General features: G+C 36.2%; 2 protein-coding genes across 4 annotated transcripts; both read right to left on the bottom strand.

Annotated features, from left to right (window-relative positions):
* Nucleotides 1–8,913, bottom strand: LOC121785536 (protein STICHEL-like 2). Of its 2 annotated transcripts, none has more exons than XM_042183989.1 (9): nt 8,401–8,913; nt 3,910–3,988; nt 2,046–3,670; nt 1,750–1,972; nt 1,413–1,592; nt 1,009–1,224; nt 477–936; nt 339–396; nt 1–259 (listed from the first exon to the last, which is right to left on the bottom strand). In XM_042183989.1, exons 3-9 carry the CDS (start codon nt 3,594–3,596, stop codon nt 200–202), a joined length of 2,748 nt encoding a protein of 915 aa, XP_042039923.1. In that variant the 5' UTR covers nt 3,597–3,670; nt 3,910–3,988; nt 8,401–8,913; the 3' UTR covers nt 1–199. The 2 variants fall into 2 exon arrangements, with proteins under 2 accessions (XP_042039923.1, XP_042039924.1); XM_042183990.1 differs by lacking the exon at nt 8,401–8,913 and adding an exon at nt 4,336–4,595.
* A 4,671-nt stretch (nt 8,914–13,584) lies between these two features.
* Nucleotides 13,585–17,417, bottom strand: LOC121785501 (DNA polymerase epsilon subunit B-like). 2 transcript variants are annotated; one of them, XM_042183951.1, is made up of 13 exons: nt 17,179–17,417; nt 16,891–17,083; nt 16,331–16,484; nt 16,100–16,231; nt 15,758–15,835; nt 15,453–15,557; nt 15,278–15,358; nt 15,036–15,166; nt 14,857–14,951; nt 14,686–14,785; nt 14,334–14,448; nt 14,136–14,246; nt 13,585–14,067 (listed from the first exon to the last, which is right to left on the bottom strand). In XM_042183951.1, the coding sequence occupies exons 1-13, from the start codon at nt 17,339–17,341 to the stop codon at nt 13,918–13,920; spliced, it is 1,608 nt and encodes a 535-aa protein (XP_042039885.1). In that variant the 5' UTR covers nt 17,342–17,417; the 3' UTR covers nt 13,585–13,917. The 2 variants fall into 2 exon arrangements, with proteins under 2 accessions (XP_042039885.1, XP_042039886.1); XM_042183952.1 differs by having other exon boundaries at nt 13,585–14,058; nt 17,179–17,413.
* Nucleotides 17,418–17,938: the final 521 nt, after the last annotated feature.

The raw sequence follows: 17,938 nt of genomic DNA, 5'->3' as shown, positions 1-17,938 counted from the left end.
TAAGTCACAATAATTAATTACTCACATGGTAATTTGTAACATTCAATTTCTAAGAAAAGCAAAGATAATAAAAATTGTTGTATTCATTTACCCATCCAAAAAAAAAAGACACCTACATTCTTTCTTTTGTAAAATTTCTTTTCCTAGTAACATTGATCAGCTATTTTTGATCTCTTCCCGTGATCTGCAACATCCTCGGCTAGTGTAGGGGGTAGTCGACAAGGCGCTCGTCTCGGTGGTGATGTCGCAGCTGCCATGCCTGCACGTGTTCAGACTCGTACTCAGTCCTACGTTTTATCAATCTCGTGACACGAAAGCAAAAAAGAAGCCGATATTACCTTTCGGAAAGGAAACATGGCGGCTCTCCAGCAATGAAACCTCGAGTGCTCCTTTGATCTGGCAATACACATGTGATAGTGAAACACGAGATGTTATAGAAAAAAAATACGAGGATTATTGTGCACGAAGGTGCATACCGCTGTTTACATCCTGGCTGATCTGGAAACGAGGCATTGGGAGCACTGGCTTCAATGCTCAGTGCGTTTCCCTCACTGCTCCGGATGGTCTTGAACATCTCCTTTCTATGGCAACACGAGCACGAAACCTGAGAGGTACACTCAGAGGAGCATGTCTCCACGTACCTATCCCTCGTTCTGTCAGTCATGGGAGTTGAACCAGAGTTGCTAGAACCATTGGCACCGGACTCTGCAGAGGACTGAGACATAAAAAGCACTCTCCGTGGACAGTTGAGCAAGCTGAGGCATGGCTTCTTTGCCTTCCCATTCCTGCTCGAGCCATCACGAGCCAAGTTTATCCTGAGCTCCACGTTGTAGCCCAGTATAAGTTGCAACGCCCCAGCAATCTCCTTCCATGACTTCTCAGCCCTAGATGCGTAGTCAGGGTGATCAAACTTGAGTTCTACCACTGCGATCCTTGCTGCGCGATCAAGAACACGAGAGCTTGAGCAAAACAAGCTGGACACATGAGGCAAGCATGGAGCTGGTTTACCTTGGGAGAGACGAATGGAGGCCAAGTTCCCGCGTTTGAGGAGGAGCTTCTTGAGAGAGCTAGACTCGCACATCCCAGCAGATCGTATCCAGACCAGATCAAGAGTCTCACGGTCATACTTTGTGTCCGTGTTTGCAGACTCAGTGTCACCACAAGCACAAGCAACGGAGCGCTTGAAACTGTCGCCCGTTGATGATGAGCTCAGCAAATCGCCATCTGCAAAGTTCAAGTCAGCCATGGTTGTGTATATACCCAATAAATGTGGCTCGTTTTCTTTTTGGATCGTTCCACCAGTGGGCCATATACTAATTTAAACACAAAACATTGAGTGTCCAAAAGTAATGAGCCACGTTTAGTTGGACTAAGAGAGTATGTCGTTCCAAATCATTATAATCGACCCTCACCTTGTGGGAGTGATGACTGCGTGCTTAACCGTGGATCAATCCCCTCATTTGAAGCTACAGAGCTCAGCTGGAGAAGAGCCACAGTCAGCCATGTCATCTGGTTGTTCGACTTCCTCAACTGCTTCTCAGTTTGTGACAGTAATTTTAGGGCGTGACTGAGCTGCCTTGTGTCATCTTCAGCTGCATGAAAAAAGATTGCTCAGCGCAACGAAGTAAAATCATCAGAATCAGATAACTCATGAAGTTGATGAGGGGGGTGAATGTACTTCACGGCCCGAATGCCCTAAATCCATAAAAAAGTTCACAATAATCACAAGAAAGGTATAGCGAATCGTACAATTATCTGATCCGAAAAGCCTCCTTCTCGTCTCTGAAACTCCATTAGAGGGGCACTTTCCAGCAAGAATGTCCATGATGAGGCTTGCCAGCTGCGATGTAAGCTGCAACGGATCTATCCTCGACCCCATTAGCTCCCTGGCCTTTCTAACTGTGTTTGAGGCATCAGACGACATTGCCAGATACAGCAAATCGAGCAGTTCATCATCAGAAACGACTCCATTCTGCAGCAACGAGCAATAAATTAGACTCAAGATCCCAATAGTGCTAAATACATAATGAATGATTAGCACTTACTACTTCATGAACCAATGAAACGGTTATCTTCTTGCCGAGCAAGCTCAGTTGATCCAGCATCATCTCTGCATCACGCAACGAACCATTTGATTTAGCTGCTATGAAGTTCAAAGCATCCTGGTCAAAATCAAGACCTTCTTGACCACATATCTTCCCCAACTTGGTGGTGATATCAACTTCCTTCACCCTCTGAAAATGGTACTTTTGGGACTTGGTTAGGGCAGCGCGCGGGAGCTTATCAAGATTAGGTGTGACCATTATGAAGACAACATGTCGAGGAATCTCCTCAAGGCCATTCAGTATAGCTGCCCACGTCTCATGCTGCAACAGATGGCACTCGTCAATGATATAAACCTTAAACCGTGAGAAAACTGGAGGGCTGCGAGCATTCTTCATGATAAACCTACACCTCTCCATTTTATTGATTCTCATAGAATCAACTTCCTTTACGTCGGTGCTCCTGCCCGAAAAGAACAAACCACATTCCTTACACATGCCGCATGGTCTTGTAGTCGTAACAGAGAGGCAATTCAGTGCAGCAGCGAAGATCCTTGAACCCGATGTTTTCCCAGTTCCACGTGGCCCATGGAAGAGGTACAGGGAAGCTATCTGCCTTTTAGAAACGACATCTGATAGAGAGGTAGCCACGGTGCTTTGCCCTATCAATTCACAAAATGATTTAGGCATGAACTTTTGGCAGAGGCTTCTTGGACTTTCCACATATGGACTAACCCCTTCACAATTGTGCCTAGAGTCGATGCTCTCTACTGTTGCATCCTCCGATAAAAGAGGCTGTTCCTCGACATCAGAAAGAAGGCTAGGTCCTCTAAGTTTCCTACCTCTTGTCCAACAACTACTTATACCACATCCTTGATGGCAAGACTCCATGAAACCAGCATCTTCACCTTTATACAGCGACATTCCATGGCTTGCTCGTTCATTTCGAGCTTCACCAAGAGACAAACATGGACTGGCTTCACTACTTAGACCATCAAATTCTGGATGCCACTTACTATGCTGCTTCTTCACTTGCCTTAATTCTTCATCGGGTTCATCACATGAAGCACCACCTTCATCGGGTTCATTACACTTGAAATTAAAATATCTATCACCATAATCTTTGCAGTATCTTTCTCTCAACGCCTTGCTGTCACATGCTGCATCCGCCACATCAGCACACAACGAGCTCCGGTGTGCAGAGCCTTTGTTTCCAACCATGGCCCCTAAATCTTGTGGCGCCATCAACCTTGACATACAGCTTCTTGAACCATTATACAGCTTGTGTTCATCCATACCATGCTCCTCACCCCTAACCAAAGTCGAGTTTCTTAATCCTATACCATCATCACTACCCTCATTCACTCTATGGCAACTGTTTTCAACTCCAATAGTGATTGTATCATTTGAATATGCCTCCCAATTCACATTATCAACAAAGCCATTCAACTTGCTCATGGAGTTCGTGGATGGATCCCGAAGAGACCTCACTCTCCTAAGGGCTATCAACGTTCTGGATAAAGGGACATCGACAGAACGCCGCCTCCCATCCATCCCTCAGAATAAGAGAATGGACACTAAAGCAGACACACTGACATGTGCTAGTGTAAGAGAATTGCAATGTCAACCTGAAAATCACCATTACTATTGCATTCAGATAGTGACATTCTCCGCTTAAGTTAAACCTTAATCTTTCTTGAACATGAAGAAAAGATGAATAACAAGATTCTCCAGCTAAAAAGTAAACTAGTCAAAGATATATACAAGCTTCAAAAGTTCAAGACCTATGATTTTGACTATGTGTACACAAATAATAAAGAAGCTAACTGTAAGGGAGGCAAACCAATTTAATTAGAAAGCAACATACACTGTGTACAGCAGAATGCACCACTTTTTTTTTCCTCACCACATCAAATGTTGGAAACCACACTGGTCACCATTTCTACCTGAAGCACAGAAGAGCAGAAAAGATAATGCAATCACAAATAAAGAGAAAATAAGTGTGAATGTAAAAACTTTAAAAATGTATGAGAATACTATTATAAAATCCCAACTACAAATCTAGACTTCTTACGTTTAAATATTGAAGTCTTGAAATTCAAAAAGGCAGAACATAAACAAATGGAATACAAATATTGCCAACATACTTCACAATATATGAAACTCAATACACCATTAAAAACAAGCAAAAAGGGACAAATATTTGGAAAAAATGCATGAAAAAACACACAAAACCTGTGGATTGAAGAAGAAGCTATTACTACTAAGTTGTCTGCTTTCAATTGAAACTCACCACAAGAAGAAAAAATTCAAACGAAAATCCGAGAATTTCGGAAGACCCACAAGCCAAGATTACATCTTTTTCCCATACAACATGATTCCCACAAAAGTAAACGAAAAAGAATGAATTTTTTTTCACTAATGAGCTGTACTCTACACATAAATACAAGTGTACATTATATGTGCATCCCCTTAAAACTGTTGAATTACAGAGGTCAAGAAGAATTCACGTTCTCGGGGGTGGTGGTGAGGGGCAATGCAGTAAATGTCATTAATGACTGAGGGTGAAATGCACGCCATTTCATTGAATAATACCAAAATTATTCTTTATTTATTTTTCTACTCCAGATACTAACAACTCTGCAGGGATTTTCAGACAAAGTTTAAATTTTTATTTTATTTCTTGCAGATACTATCATGTCTGTTTGCTGTTCCATTCTTTATCTGCAATTGTTGCAGAGTTTTTGAATTTTTTTGACGATTATAGTCTTATTGTCAAAATCCCTCTTTGGCTTGGAGGGGTATTCTTGGAATTTGACGCTATTACATTCTTTTTGTTTGCACGTACAGGTGGAGGTGGTGTAGTTGGGGAGGAGGAAAGTCTCTCATGAATAAAATGCAATGAATATTTAAAGCTAATTTCCCTAATTAGGTTGGGGATAAATGAAAAAGTTTGACTATATTTTGAAAGGATGAATTTGAGATAATTACTTATATTCTCAATACTTCAAATGGGCTTTTTTTGTTTGAAATAATTAGATTCTTTGTCGTAGAAAGTAAAGATTGTGGCTTTTTAGGTGTTTAATAAGTATATCCTGATTACATTATGTGGTGATGACTAATAATGCTAGAGTTGTAGGTTTATTAGAGTGCCCACAATGGTGGCCTTCAAAGGCCACCATTTGTGGCCCGGCCACCAATTGTGGCTCCCATGTGACCTTTGTAATGGCAAATGTAAAAAAGTCAATGCAAATTCAAAGGGCCATCAAATGTGGCCCTCTAAAATGTTAATTTTTTTTTTAGCTTTTTTTTAATGTTATTTTTTAATTTAATTTAATGTTATTAAATTTTAGTAGATTAATAATTTGGATAATAAAAATAATTTAATAAAGAGAGAAGTAGAGACAAATTTTCGTCGTACTATTAATAGGGGAAAATTCTACAACGAAAATATTTTAAAAACACAACATAATAATAAAAAGATAAAAAACGCCACCGCTTCCTACTCGGTGGCGTCATCGGAATCCGGCACATCTTCTTCACCTCCTCCACCGCCGCCGACACCGGCCCCACTGCCCTATCCCGGGTCTCCATACCCCGGGGAATTACCATCTCCACCTTGCATTTTTTGTAGTGTTTGAGAGTGTAAAATGAAGGGATTGGAAGTGTAGAATGAAGTGAAAAAATGGAAATGAGAGTGTATATTTATAAAAAAAAATCGAAAAAAAAAAATTAAATTCCGCGGCTCGATGCAATGGAGGGCCGCGGCTCACACGGCTCAGCCGCGTGAAGGCCGCGGCCGCGGCTCAGCCACGTCTCTCGCCCCAGGGCCGCGGCTCTCGGCCTCTGCAATGGAGGGCCGCGCACCGAGCCGCGGCTCCCCCATTGTGGACACTCTTAGCCTAAATCATCAATTTCGAGTTGAATATGTAGAAAGACGTCAGTTTATAGGTATTGATTAAGTTTAAGCATATTATAATAATAATAATAATAATAATAATAATAATAATAATAATAATAATAATAATAATAATAATAATAATAATAATAATAATAATAATAATAATAATAATAATAATAATAATAATAATAATAATAATAATAATAATAATAATAATAATAATAATAATAATAATAATAATAATAATAATAATAATAATGGTGATGATGATGATGATAAATTAAGTAAATTGGTCAATTGGTGATAAATTGTCAGTAGGAACTTCACTATATACCCTCATTATCTATGAAAAATAATCTTATGGACAAAATAAGTTTTAATATTTATTAATATTATAAAAAAATAATGAGATACTATTAAAATACAAGAAGTTTTTGCATAATTAAGTTAGAAAAGAAAAAAGTCTAAAAATTTAATTTATGGATTAAAGTCGCTAAGAAAATAAAAATTGAGTTTACATCGATTATTTGAAAAGAAAATTAAAATAAGACTTTGTAAATTATGATTCTGGATAAAGTTATAAAGGGGACAAAAAATTAGAATTCACTAATTGAAAACTAAGTTATTAAATTGAAATTTAGTTTACTCTCCCTAAGTCCAAAGAAAGTTTAACCAGACACATTTTTAAAGAAATCCAAATATTTTCATCAAAATAAATACATTTTAATTTAATTTAGTAACCAATAAAAGAATCGGCAATTTTTAGAAAAGCACACCATCTTGACACCTTTTACTAGGAAGTTTATGATATTAATTGTAATCAAGTCATCTTTTTCCTCAAACTCATCTAAGTAAACCATTGTTCGTCATTTCATTCTCTAATTTTTAACTTCTTGATTTATTTCAGCTCCTCTTACTATTGACTTTTGATGATTTAGTCATCAATATCATTTCATTTGGTGAGGGCTAGAGATAAATTTCAAAAAATTTAATCTTTTTTGAAATAGAAAAAATTTTAAAAAATATTTTGGGTAAGGGCTTAAGAGCATCCACAATGGGGACAGATGTCCCGGCGGACATCCCGACGGACACCAAAAAACACCTCCCGCCACGTAATAAGAGCATCCACAATGGGGCGGATGTCCCGGCGGACACCAAAAAACACCTCTTGCCACGTCATAAGGACATCTCATTGCACAATAGCGGACATCCTCAAGGACATTCCGGCGGACAAGAACAATAATCACAAATTCACAAAAAAAATTCAAAAATCGGGACGTCCGCGTCCTCCACTCCCTACCCAACGGCGGACGTCCCGCGCTGACATCCAGCACACCGGTCCGACGTCCGGCGGGAAGTCCTCCATTGCTGATGCTCTAAGCCCTCCCCCATTTATAGTGTGTCCGCCAGTGATGAAGACAGCTAGGACTCATATGGCATATGAGTCGAGATATTGCAATATAGAATTCGGATAGACATTATTTGGTGTTCAATATATAGATTATGATACGGATAACACTTTCGGCCTTAATCCGTAAATTCGTTCGAGCATGATTAGTCGGCTTCCGTCAAAGACAAGTTTGGTACACTTGTAGTCAAATCAAAGAAAAAAAATAAAAAAATGAAGTACTAGTACAATGTCAAGATAAAACCTTATGTATCTATACAAATCAAATTTTGTTTAAATGGTTAAATACATAAAATTTAATTGGTTTCATCTTATAACAAGTACTAATATTTGATTGACTTAACTTTGAAAAAATACAGTAAGGATTGAAATTCATAATTAACGTTTTTTTTATTTAGGAGCTTAAAAATTCATGTAGCTTTGTGAATGGTTAAACTTGAAGCAAGATTGACAAATATTTACCTTTTTTCTTTTTTTTTTTATTTTGAAAAAAAGAAAGGTATTTTCAAAGACTGTATAAAATTTTCTTTTTTAAAGAACATTAAAAAAGAATTTTGTTTGCAAGTTAAATCAAGAGGAATTACTAGTAATTATCTTATAATAATTCACTCAGTGAAATTGCTTATGAACATTGACTAGCATTCTGGCCAAGCCCGCATATAGCCCAATTAGTTCAAATGGTATTAGCCCATAAACTCAGGCTCGATTTTGAGTTTGGTTTTTCCTACAAACTATAAAAGTTGTGTCTAAAGTCACGATTTTAATCGGATCATGCAAATTTCTCAAACTACCGATCTGACGACATATTTCCGTTAAAAACTTATCCCACATAGCATGCGAGAGGCGTGACTTGGCAAAACTTAATTTGGATTAGTATGATTTGTTTTATTTTATAAACTTATTTTTATTCTAAATTTTCAAAATAGGACAAACTCATTTTGATAAATTACATAAAAATAAAAGCTAAATATAATATTTATTTTCTCTCTAAATTCAAAAAATTAATAAACGAACAAAACATATGCATGAGAAAGTGTGTATATATATACCTGATCTACCATGAAGCTTCTCAGCTATGGAGTTCCAGTTATGAGGTCCATATCTTTCAACTAATTCCCTCAGCTTCTCATCCTCTGCCGGCTTCCAATGGCCTCTACTGCACATCTCGACGACAAACAACAGAGATATACTATATGTATGTCTATATTTAAGTTGATCAACCTCTAATTCAATCTTAATTTCCTTGTTTGCAAACTCAACAATCAGAGCTCTAATTAAAAAGGATTAATTTGTAAGAAAATCACACACACATATATATGTGTGTGTAGCTAGGGAGAAGAAAAGATGATGGTGAGGAAGAAAGCAGATACATGGGAAATAATATAGATAGAAAAGGGGTTAGATCCGTTAGAGAGTGGGAGGGATTTGGACAGACCAGAACCACCAGTTGATGCTACTTCTAGGCTAACTAACCCACTTAGAGAGAGATAGAAGTTATGCTCCCTACTATGAGAAAGAATTGAATATATACATGCACATATTACATATAGGGTGTATTCCTCTTCTTTCTCTTTCTCTCTCTCTCAATCTCGAGATATATATATACTACTATATGTATGTATGGTTGAGAGAAATAGTAGAATGGAAGGAGAGAGGGGGTTGCTTGGTGGGGTAAATGTCGTTCTCCTTTCAACATCCATTTTTCCCAAAATTCTAACCTACATGTACCCACCAAACCACTTTGTCTTTCCCTTCTAACTGTGCATGCAACACTATTTATTCTATACTCCAACAAATAAGTAAATAAGATGTCACACACTTGTCAAATTTTATTTGATCTAAGTTTTCAAATCTATACGAAAAAATTAGCACGCTCGTACCTAAATAAGAGGGTGGGAGTGTGTGCAATTGAGCATGTGTACAAGAATTTCATTGGAAATTAATTTGATAACATCAATATTGACTTGCATTGAAATGTTTGGTATTGTTGTTAATTAGAGCTTATTTACAGAAGACATATGTGTATACATATAAATATAAGGTTTTAGGTCTTCACCACCTTTCCTAAACCTAACTACTACTATAACTTTGCCCAAATTAAGTTGTTCTCGAATTTTATTTAATTATTTCTAGTGTGTATATCATGTGTTTGTGCGATGAAGTGATAATAAATAATGTTTATTCGAGGTTAATTAAACATGAAATCCAATTTAAGTAGGTAGGATTAATGTCTTTGCTTAAAGCGTTTTATTGTCTAAGTTAAAATATTAATACGTATATTTAAGATTAATAAACATGGACATATATTCTAGACACTAAAAATAATTTATAATGCATATTTTATTAATACAAAGGGGAGTTTGTAATTACTATCCTTGAATATCGAATAGTATATGTATTTTATAATTTCTTCAATCATAGATAATCATCTAATACGTAACCATTCAATATTAATGTTATAGGGTGTGTATTACATCCCTTGGAATATATTGAGTATTAATTTACTCATATACATAGTATTTCAAAATATGTTTTGTGCAACAGTAAATATACATATATAAAAAGGAAATCAGATAATTATATTTTCATGTGTTGAGTCCCACATTTCATTCATATATGCACCTATCTTATTTTAACTTTGACCATATTTCGTTTCTACCTTTTGGATTTAATCATTGGGTATATGATCTCGGTGGCTAAGGAAATTGTCACATGTTTTCTTTCGTTTTACGTTTTAAATTTAACAAATTGACAAATAACTACATAATAATTTGAGAAATTAGTTATAAAGTAATGCACATATGCCAAACCAAATTCCCAACAAAATGACTAATAATCATCAATTTCGTCCAATGAAATCTCGTCCACCCTAACAGATTGAATTTGACACAATTTACAATCCTACATATAGAAAGAACATCTGATCCACAAATTAAATGTATAACATTCATTTTGTAATAAACAATTTGCACTGTTTATATTTTCCCAAGCCTCCCAGTTGATTATACATATAGTTAACATACTATTCAGTTGATATCTCCACATCATAGATAACATTGTTGGGGCAGCAGTAGTATATTGAAATCAAACCTTTAGTTCAAATTAACTTTCAAACTAAGGTAAACTTGTTATTTATTTACTTAAGCTACATACACATTGTACCTATATAAACTTACATCGCAATAAATAAAAAGGGTTTGTTTTCCGTTACTAAATCGAGACTAGCCATTATATTTGTGTTGATCATAGTTCATATCCACAACATTTTATGTTTTCTTACAAATGTCCAAAATTACATTTGCTCCTCAAAAACCTCTCAACTTTACGAAAAGTTTTCATTTGTAACTTAAAAAATTGGGCATCAGAACAATAAGTCTGCTAATTCTTAGTGTACCAAATTCTCAGGCTGATTCTTGTTTAACTATGACAAACCTTTTCTGATTGATCCAAATAAAAATCTGACAAGCTAACTTTCTAACACCAAATACATAACTGTAAGGGAAACTGAACTTAGTTCTCAACATCCTAAAACTGCCGATATTAAAACCGTTTTCCTGAGTGAGTAAGACTTGTTTTTTGACTGTTGGCCTACCTCTCTTCTGCTCACTTTGTCAAATTTTATTGTTATTGAGTTATCCTTAATTAAGAACAAATTAATTGATTCTTCTTAATTTGAACTATAAACGGATCACGAGCCCACCATTTGTAGAATCGACCATTTCTATTAATTTGGCCAAATTATGTCTTTTACCTATTCACAATATATTACTATTAAAATAAATATTTATCACAACATAGAAGATCATGAAAAGTAACATTAACAAGCTTGAACTTAATTTTCTCATCATACAAGGTTCAAGGAGTGAATCTTAGGAGTAGTTCATAAATATTCATACTATATTCTGTATATACAATCTACATAAAAATATAAAGCTACGACTTTGGTACTGCATGCTTTGAAATACCTAAAAGTTTTCAAGTGCCAATTAACTAGTTAAGCATATTGCAAAGAAATGGAATATAGTCTATAGTGTTTATGAATTTATGCAAGAAACAGAATGTACAAAGTTTTCATGTAATCACTTGAATAACAATAACATTCATTCCTTGCATATTGGTATGACTAAGTTGAAGCCAATTCTTAAGTGGAAGACTTAGTAGATAGTTTACCAGCTTTACCTACTACATTTCAGCATGTAAGTAAATTATTATAATCCCAAGCAGTAAATTATTATAGTCACACAAACAATCCACTTCTCAATATAACAATGTAAAACCTTGAAAGTAAGAGGTTCAAGCAAATTGACAATGAATCCAGCCAGTTCTCTTATCCATGTACATATTTCAGTTGGCATAATATAAGTTTTTGTATTCGTCTCCATCTTGGGTGAAATACTGAGTGCTTCTATGCTAGACTTAACCTCCACATCTCACCTGATTTGACTCATTAGCACACCAAGTTGGCAATGAGTGATTCCTGAGTCAAGAAGTTATCAGAACTTCCCAACTGCAGCACCATATGAAAGTTAACATTCGAACCATTCCAACGAGAAATCAAAATCTAGGTTTCCTAATTAACAATTGAGGAGTTCAGCTACCTGCCCTAATGGTATATTATTGCAGTCACTATTACTAACAGCAGATTATAAGTTCCCTATTTCGACCAAGCTTGTTCTGCTAATAATACCAGCACCAGCTGGTAGAGAAATGATTGTTCATGTTTTCTCACCTTGATTATAGTCTACATGTACCTATCCTCGAGAGGATTTATAAATCAGATAAACGAATTAATTAAGAGGTAATACTGGAGGTGTCTTTTGAGTACAACTTACTTTTTGGATCTAATTGATAGTAGGTAGAAGACAAGGATGTAAGATGTCCTTGTTGACATATTGATACTTTCCTTGAATAATCTAACCTTGATGGAATATAACACCTTTTGCACTGGTACAGGCTAACTATTTCTTTCTTTCTATATTTGGTTGAGATCATACTATTTTACTTGCTTCCCTTACCACTGTTTTCTTGCAATCATACCAAAGAAAAATTCTAGTTCATCTTTAAACAGTTCTATACCACTAGCAACTTTTAATAACAAGGGTAAAGATACTGAGGAACAGACTGCAGGCAGAAAATGTCAATGGAAACAAGATGGCAGATATGTATGATCTGTTTAGAATTCGAGAGTTATTCAAAAAACATTTCTGTGTACAAAATGACTGACATTTTCGCTTTAGACAAGAGTTGGAGAAATGGACAGAAAGCCACAACTTTCGGCTCAAGTGTTGAATATCTCTACACTATCATACCACTTGATGATTGATACAGTTTGTCGCATATAATAAAACTTTAATATATTTATCACCACAACTTTAGCAGATTGGAAAAACAAGTAGAAACACATTATTCTTCTATATTACTCAAGAAAAGAAGGCCACTAACAGAAAGAAAGGTCTGTTTTCCAATCCAAAGGCTCCACACCAGGGTTTGAAGTGGCACATTTCATGACACGTAGTTTTCCACAAACGTACCAGAAAGTCCAGTGCTCAGCAAACCCTGATCTCAGCTTTCAAGCAGTCAATAATCAAATAACGATGCAAACAGAAGATATGAAAAATGTGCAACTGCTCCACTTATGTATACTTTACCAAGAGCACGAGGTAACTAAAAGTATTCAATAGTACCAATTGCTTGAAAATGCAAATAATTAGTTGGAAATTGGAATAACATCATGCAGTAATTGTAATTTACCTTTATCTTTTCCTATTTCAAGTTCACCTTTTCTGTCCTTCCTTGTATAAGCATCCGAGGGAAATTTAAACTCTCACCTTTGAACCCCCCTTACACATCTTGGTTCTGTCTAAGTCAAACTTTCAACTACTGACCAGACAAAATGCAGTCATACTTTAAGTCAAGTTTTGGATGTTCATGCTCAAACATGTGGCAATATTATCCTCGTTGTTGATGTTAATGACACTACTTTGAATGAAGTATCTACTTCAGAAATTAGCTTACAAAGAAATGAAGCTAAAAATTTGAGCAAGTTAGGAATTTAATTCAGTAATCTCATGACATAAGCATAAGAGCCATTCTAAAGTATAAAAGACAGTGTCAAGGCTGACCTTCAACATCATCTGTGCACACAGGAAAGAAAGAAAAAGAAGATAAATGTGCTTAATGGGCAGTTTTCATATAGGAAGAAGTTCCTACACATGCACTACCTATAAATCTGGTTTCAGAGCTCTGGGAATCAGAAATTTGAAAATCAAAACTATAATGTTTAGGGAGTTATTCTGAGTCAGGTATGTATACAATTACATTACATAAAATGGAAATTCTCCCACATGCTTAGCTGGGTAAAATTGCATCATAAACTCTAAAAATTACAGAGAATCATAGAAATGAGGTTGCTGGACCTACAAGGAGAATACAATATTTGCAGCAACTTTTCAATAAATTCAACCCTACAAATTTGATACTAAGACTTCCAAAGAGCTATGTCCCAGTTAAATAGGAACACTCAAATCACAAATGTTTTTTGTGCATTTAACCACTGGAATACATACTTACACAGCCGATAGTTCAACTTCCTGCGAGCAAGGTCGATAGGCCACAAAAGTGAAGTCATTTGAGAAGGAACCAGGGTTAAAGCATGTAACTCCAGTGTACTTGAATGCCTTCTGTTCACTTCTATCCCCCAGGACAATCTGCATCAACTAAAAAAACTGAATACCAAATTTGATGAGCTTGAACTCAGAACTTAATATATAAAAAAGGAAATTACTGTTTGTGGAGTTGGATACAAATGAAGACAGTGATCAAAGTTCCAAATTATGGGCTGTATGCTCAAGGGCAGAGGGCAAAGATGGCTTTGATGCACTATGGTAGCCACAAGCTGCACAAAAGAATTGTGTCCAAGTGGCCTTCAGGGTGATTTCAATTAACAAAGACAGGAAAATATTGTGTAGAATACTAGGCTTACATGCTCAAATGGGTCGCTTGTTTCTTCAGTTAAAGGAGGCATCAGACATGATCTGCGCATTTTGTAAAGCATATCTTCACGTAGAAATACAATTTCTTGCGTATAAAATCTGATTCTGCTTTCAACCAAAAAGAAGAGTAATTTCGCTCAGTTCAAAACAAACGATTAACATCAGCAATTAAAAGAGAATTGGAAATACAGACATTGGTGCTTGAAATCATAATCAAAGCAGCTCAACCTTACTAAGTTTCTAATGGTGTGATCATAGTAAAAAAATTGCAATCAGAGTTCAGAAAGCATGTATTCAAGCATGGTCAAGCAACAAATATTTTAGCAAGTATTAAGAAAATACCTGCAAGGATTACTCATAAATACAGCATTTGGAATGTGACTTTGAAACTCCTCAATTATGTATTTTGGCAACGAGCATCTGGGTAGAGCATGTGAAGGTCCTGAAAATAGTATTTTATGATATAAGCATGTTAAATTTGCATCTGGAAAATATGAAAGTATTTTAAATTACCTATATCATCAGGACCAGGAATGAAAAGAAATCTACTATGTTCTTTTAGACGTTGATGATCCGCAATCATTTTGCCTAGCCTCCCAAAGTTTGATCTGCAGGCAAACCTTGTCCACTTTCACACTGTTTTTGTTACCAATGATTTATATCAATGACAAATACAATAGAGGTGTTCTCACCTGATGCTAGAGTAAGAACTAAAAGAAAGATTACATGGATGAGAAGAGAAGTTTCCCATGAAAACAAACAGGGACGGGACCACATTCTCATTTGCATAACCATTGAGGATGATCTCAAGTTTCTCCATAGTCTTCTCTAAGGACGGAGGATGAAGCAATTAGTGAATCACACTAACAAGTTAAAACAAGATTGGATTTAACCAATTACTAAGCAAGGTAAATGAGATTTTAAGAATGATTACCTCCTCATGGTCTAGCCAAACATCAGAGAGTATCACAAACATGTCATTAACTGCCCCTCTTTCAAGCTCTGCAAGTCTAACCTGGGGAAATGTTAAGGAAAGACAAGCAATTATTACTTTCTAAACTGAGGCAGCATCTGATTTGTCACTGACAGCAGTAATTTTCAAAGGATACCATCTCCTCTTTCGTAAGTGAACCACCGCCAAAAAAATCAAGTCCTGCTAGCATTGCAAGTGACTTTTCTCTGTCCTCTAATGGAGGAAATCCACATGTTTTCACCTGCAAGTCATTTACGAAATTACGATTAACTGTTCCACTGTTGAAACCACAGTTCACAAGTTACATACAAGGGTTGCAGATGTAATATTGGTAATTGTCCAAGGATCCAGCTTAGAAAGCACAGTTAATGTATTCTATAATAAGCATTGTTTTTTCAGCACTTAAAGGTCTTTGCATGGTCAAATATTATCAACACAAACCTGAAAGATACCATCCATGAGCATCTCGCCTTCTGCTAAGACAATCGTGTTCTCAACAAAAAACCCTGTTGTGATTCTGTAGTTCAACTTAAAGAAACTGCATAGAACTTTGTAATGTTCAAGAAGATACCACAATCATATCACATGCCAGTACACGATGATAAGACTTCTAAATGGCAACACTAAAGTGAACATCATTTCTTATTAACATTGACTGCGCTAGATGATTTTAGATTTAAGCTATTCACAAACGTATTCTAGCCCAATTACTTGGCATTTATCTCCCTTTAAATGGTACAAGGCACTTAGATGGCCAAATATTACTGGTCTATAAAAGGATATTGCATTGGATAAATCAACTTCCACAGCGGCAGTTAAGTCTTCCAAGTAGAAATGGCCATCCTCCAGCTGCGATATAAGTCCCATTACCCATCTCTTTCCTCTCTGACCAACTAGAGATTGAATTGGTGATATCTGAAAATGAAATTATAATAAATATTAAGTGTCAGCAGAAAAATGCTTCCTAGTTTTTGAAATTATGCTTACAAAGGACTCATGTGGAAGCAGGGTTACCTGGAAGCTGCCGTAATCTGACATATCACTATCAAAAACAGGCCTAGAAAAATGAGGATCCCGTGAGAGCCTTTGAAACAACAACATAAACCTATCTCTGTATAGTGTGACCTTTGCAGGCGCATCGCCATAAATTGGGAGCTTTCCCGAGTACCTAAACAAGTAAAAAATTTACCATCAGAAGGTAAAAAGGAGCTGCAAGTATCAATACATTTACACAAACCCCTCCATTTAAATTCTGACCAGTTCTATCTTTAGAATGAAATAGTTAACTCATTACGTGAATATCATGAACCAAATATCGTTAGTATATCTCTCTTCCATATTCCCATAATACTAAACTTCAGCTACATGTAATATACAGTAACTCTAGTTTCAGAAACCAAGTCAACTAGTACTTAATATGTGCAAGTTTAAAGACACAACAACATCATACTCACCAACAAAGTAGAGATTAAATTTGGCATTAAAGAAATTGTCATGCATCGGTAAAATACGTTAGAAATTCATAATTGAGAAAAAATACATTTGAAATAGGTTTAGGAAAAGACATAACATACTTGTGAAACAATTTTTTGATCGCATCATAACGAAATTTGGGGAAATCAAATGCGTCAATGATTCTCAAAGCAGACGCAGAGGCAGCCGAGCCATGACCGCTAGTCGTTGGACTCTCCTCCGCCGCAGCTTCAGCTTCAAGCAAAAGCGCCACCACTCTCTGCACCGGCTCCTTATCCAGTATCGACGATTTCACTGAAACAGAACAAGCAACATTCAATTAAATCAAAATAGTAAAAAATGGCCACCAAACAGGGTAATGCTTAAGATAGAAGCTCGGAGTCCATTACATGAGACGTTATGCAGCTCGTCGAGGAGCAGATCGAGCGCTTCCTCTTCCGCATCGGGAAATCGGCCGATGAATCCAAGGATTTCCGTTAGGGCTTCCATTTTGAGTTTGTAACCCCTCATGTTGAACTTCTTCTGCACCTTATTTCTCATCTTAGAGCTCATGGTTGAGTCGCCTTTCGCCGCTGGTTCAGCTCGATGTGATGCAGATTTGAAGTGAGTGAAAAAAATGGAATACGGCTGAAATTCTGAAGGGTAGTAATGGCGGGAATATGTGGTGTGGGCCGGGCTCAATTGTTATTGGGTTTTAATACGGGCCCTAAAAATGGGTGCACCGGCTGAAAGGCCTGCCTATTTACAAAATAAAATTAGCTGTGAAACTGCTAAACTAGGGTCCTCACTATTTAGGTATCTTTCATAACTTTTGAGAGAAAATAATAAAACAACTACTCCACATTTAAAACTTTATTTTAGCTTTGCTGCGTCTAGATTTAGCTGGGTGGTTGAAAGTAAACAAGGGATTAACATATTTGGTAGTGATATTGAAAAGAATAGAAAATTTATGAACATGTTCTTGTAGCATCCATCATGATTGATCTTTATTATAGAATAGTCGTGTTAAGAATAATTTTATGTTATGTTTTGTTTTGCCATACTAATTAATGAAGTATGGTGTGATTTGAGCGATTCCATTTTTGATTTGGCATATAGTATGAAGTAACATATCCAGTATCCACAAAGGCGTGAAGCGTCACTTTCCTA

Source organism: Salvia splendens, chromosome 21 (assembly GCF_004379255.2).
Source record: "Salvia splendens isolate huo1 chromosome 21, SspV2, whole genome shotgun sequence".
Classification (NCBI taxonomy): Eukaryota; Viridiplantae; Streptophyta; class Magnoliopsida; order Lamiales; family Lamiaceae; genus Salvia; species Salvia splendens.
The sequence above is the reverse complement of the archived record's forward strand: the minus strand, read 5'-3'. Positions and strand labels throughout refer to the sequence as shown.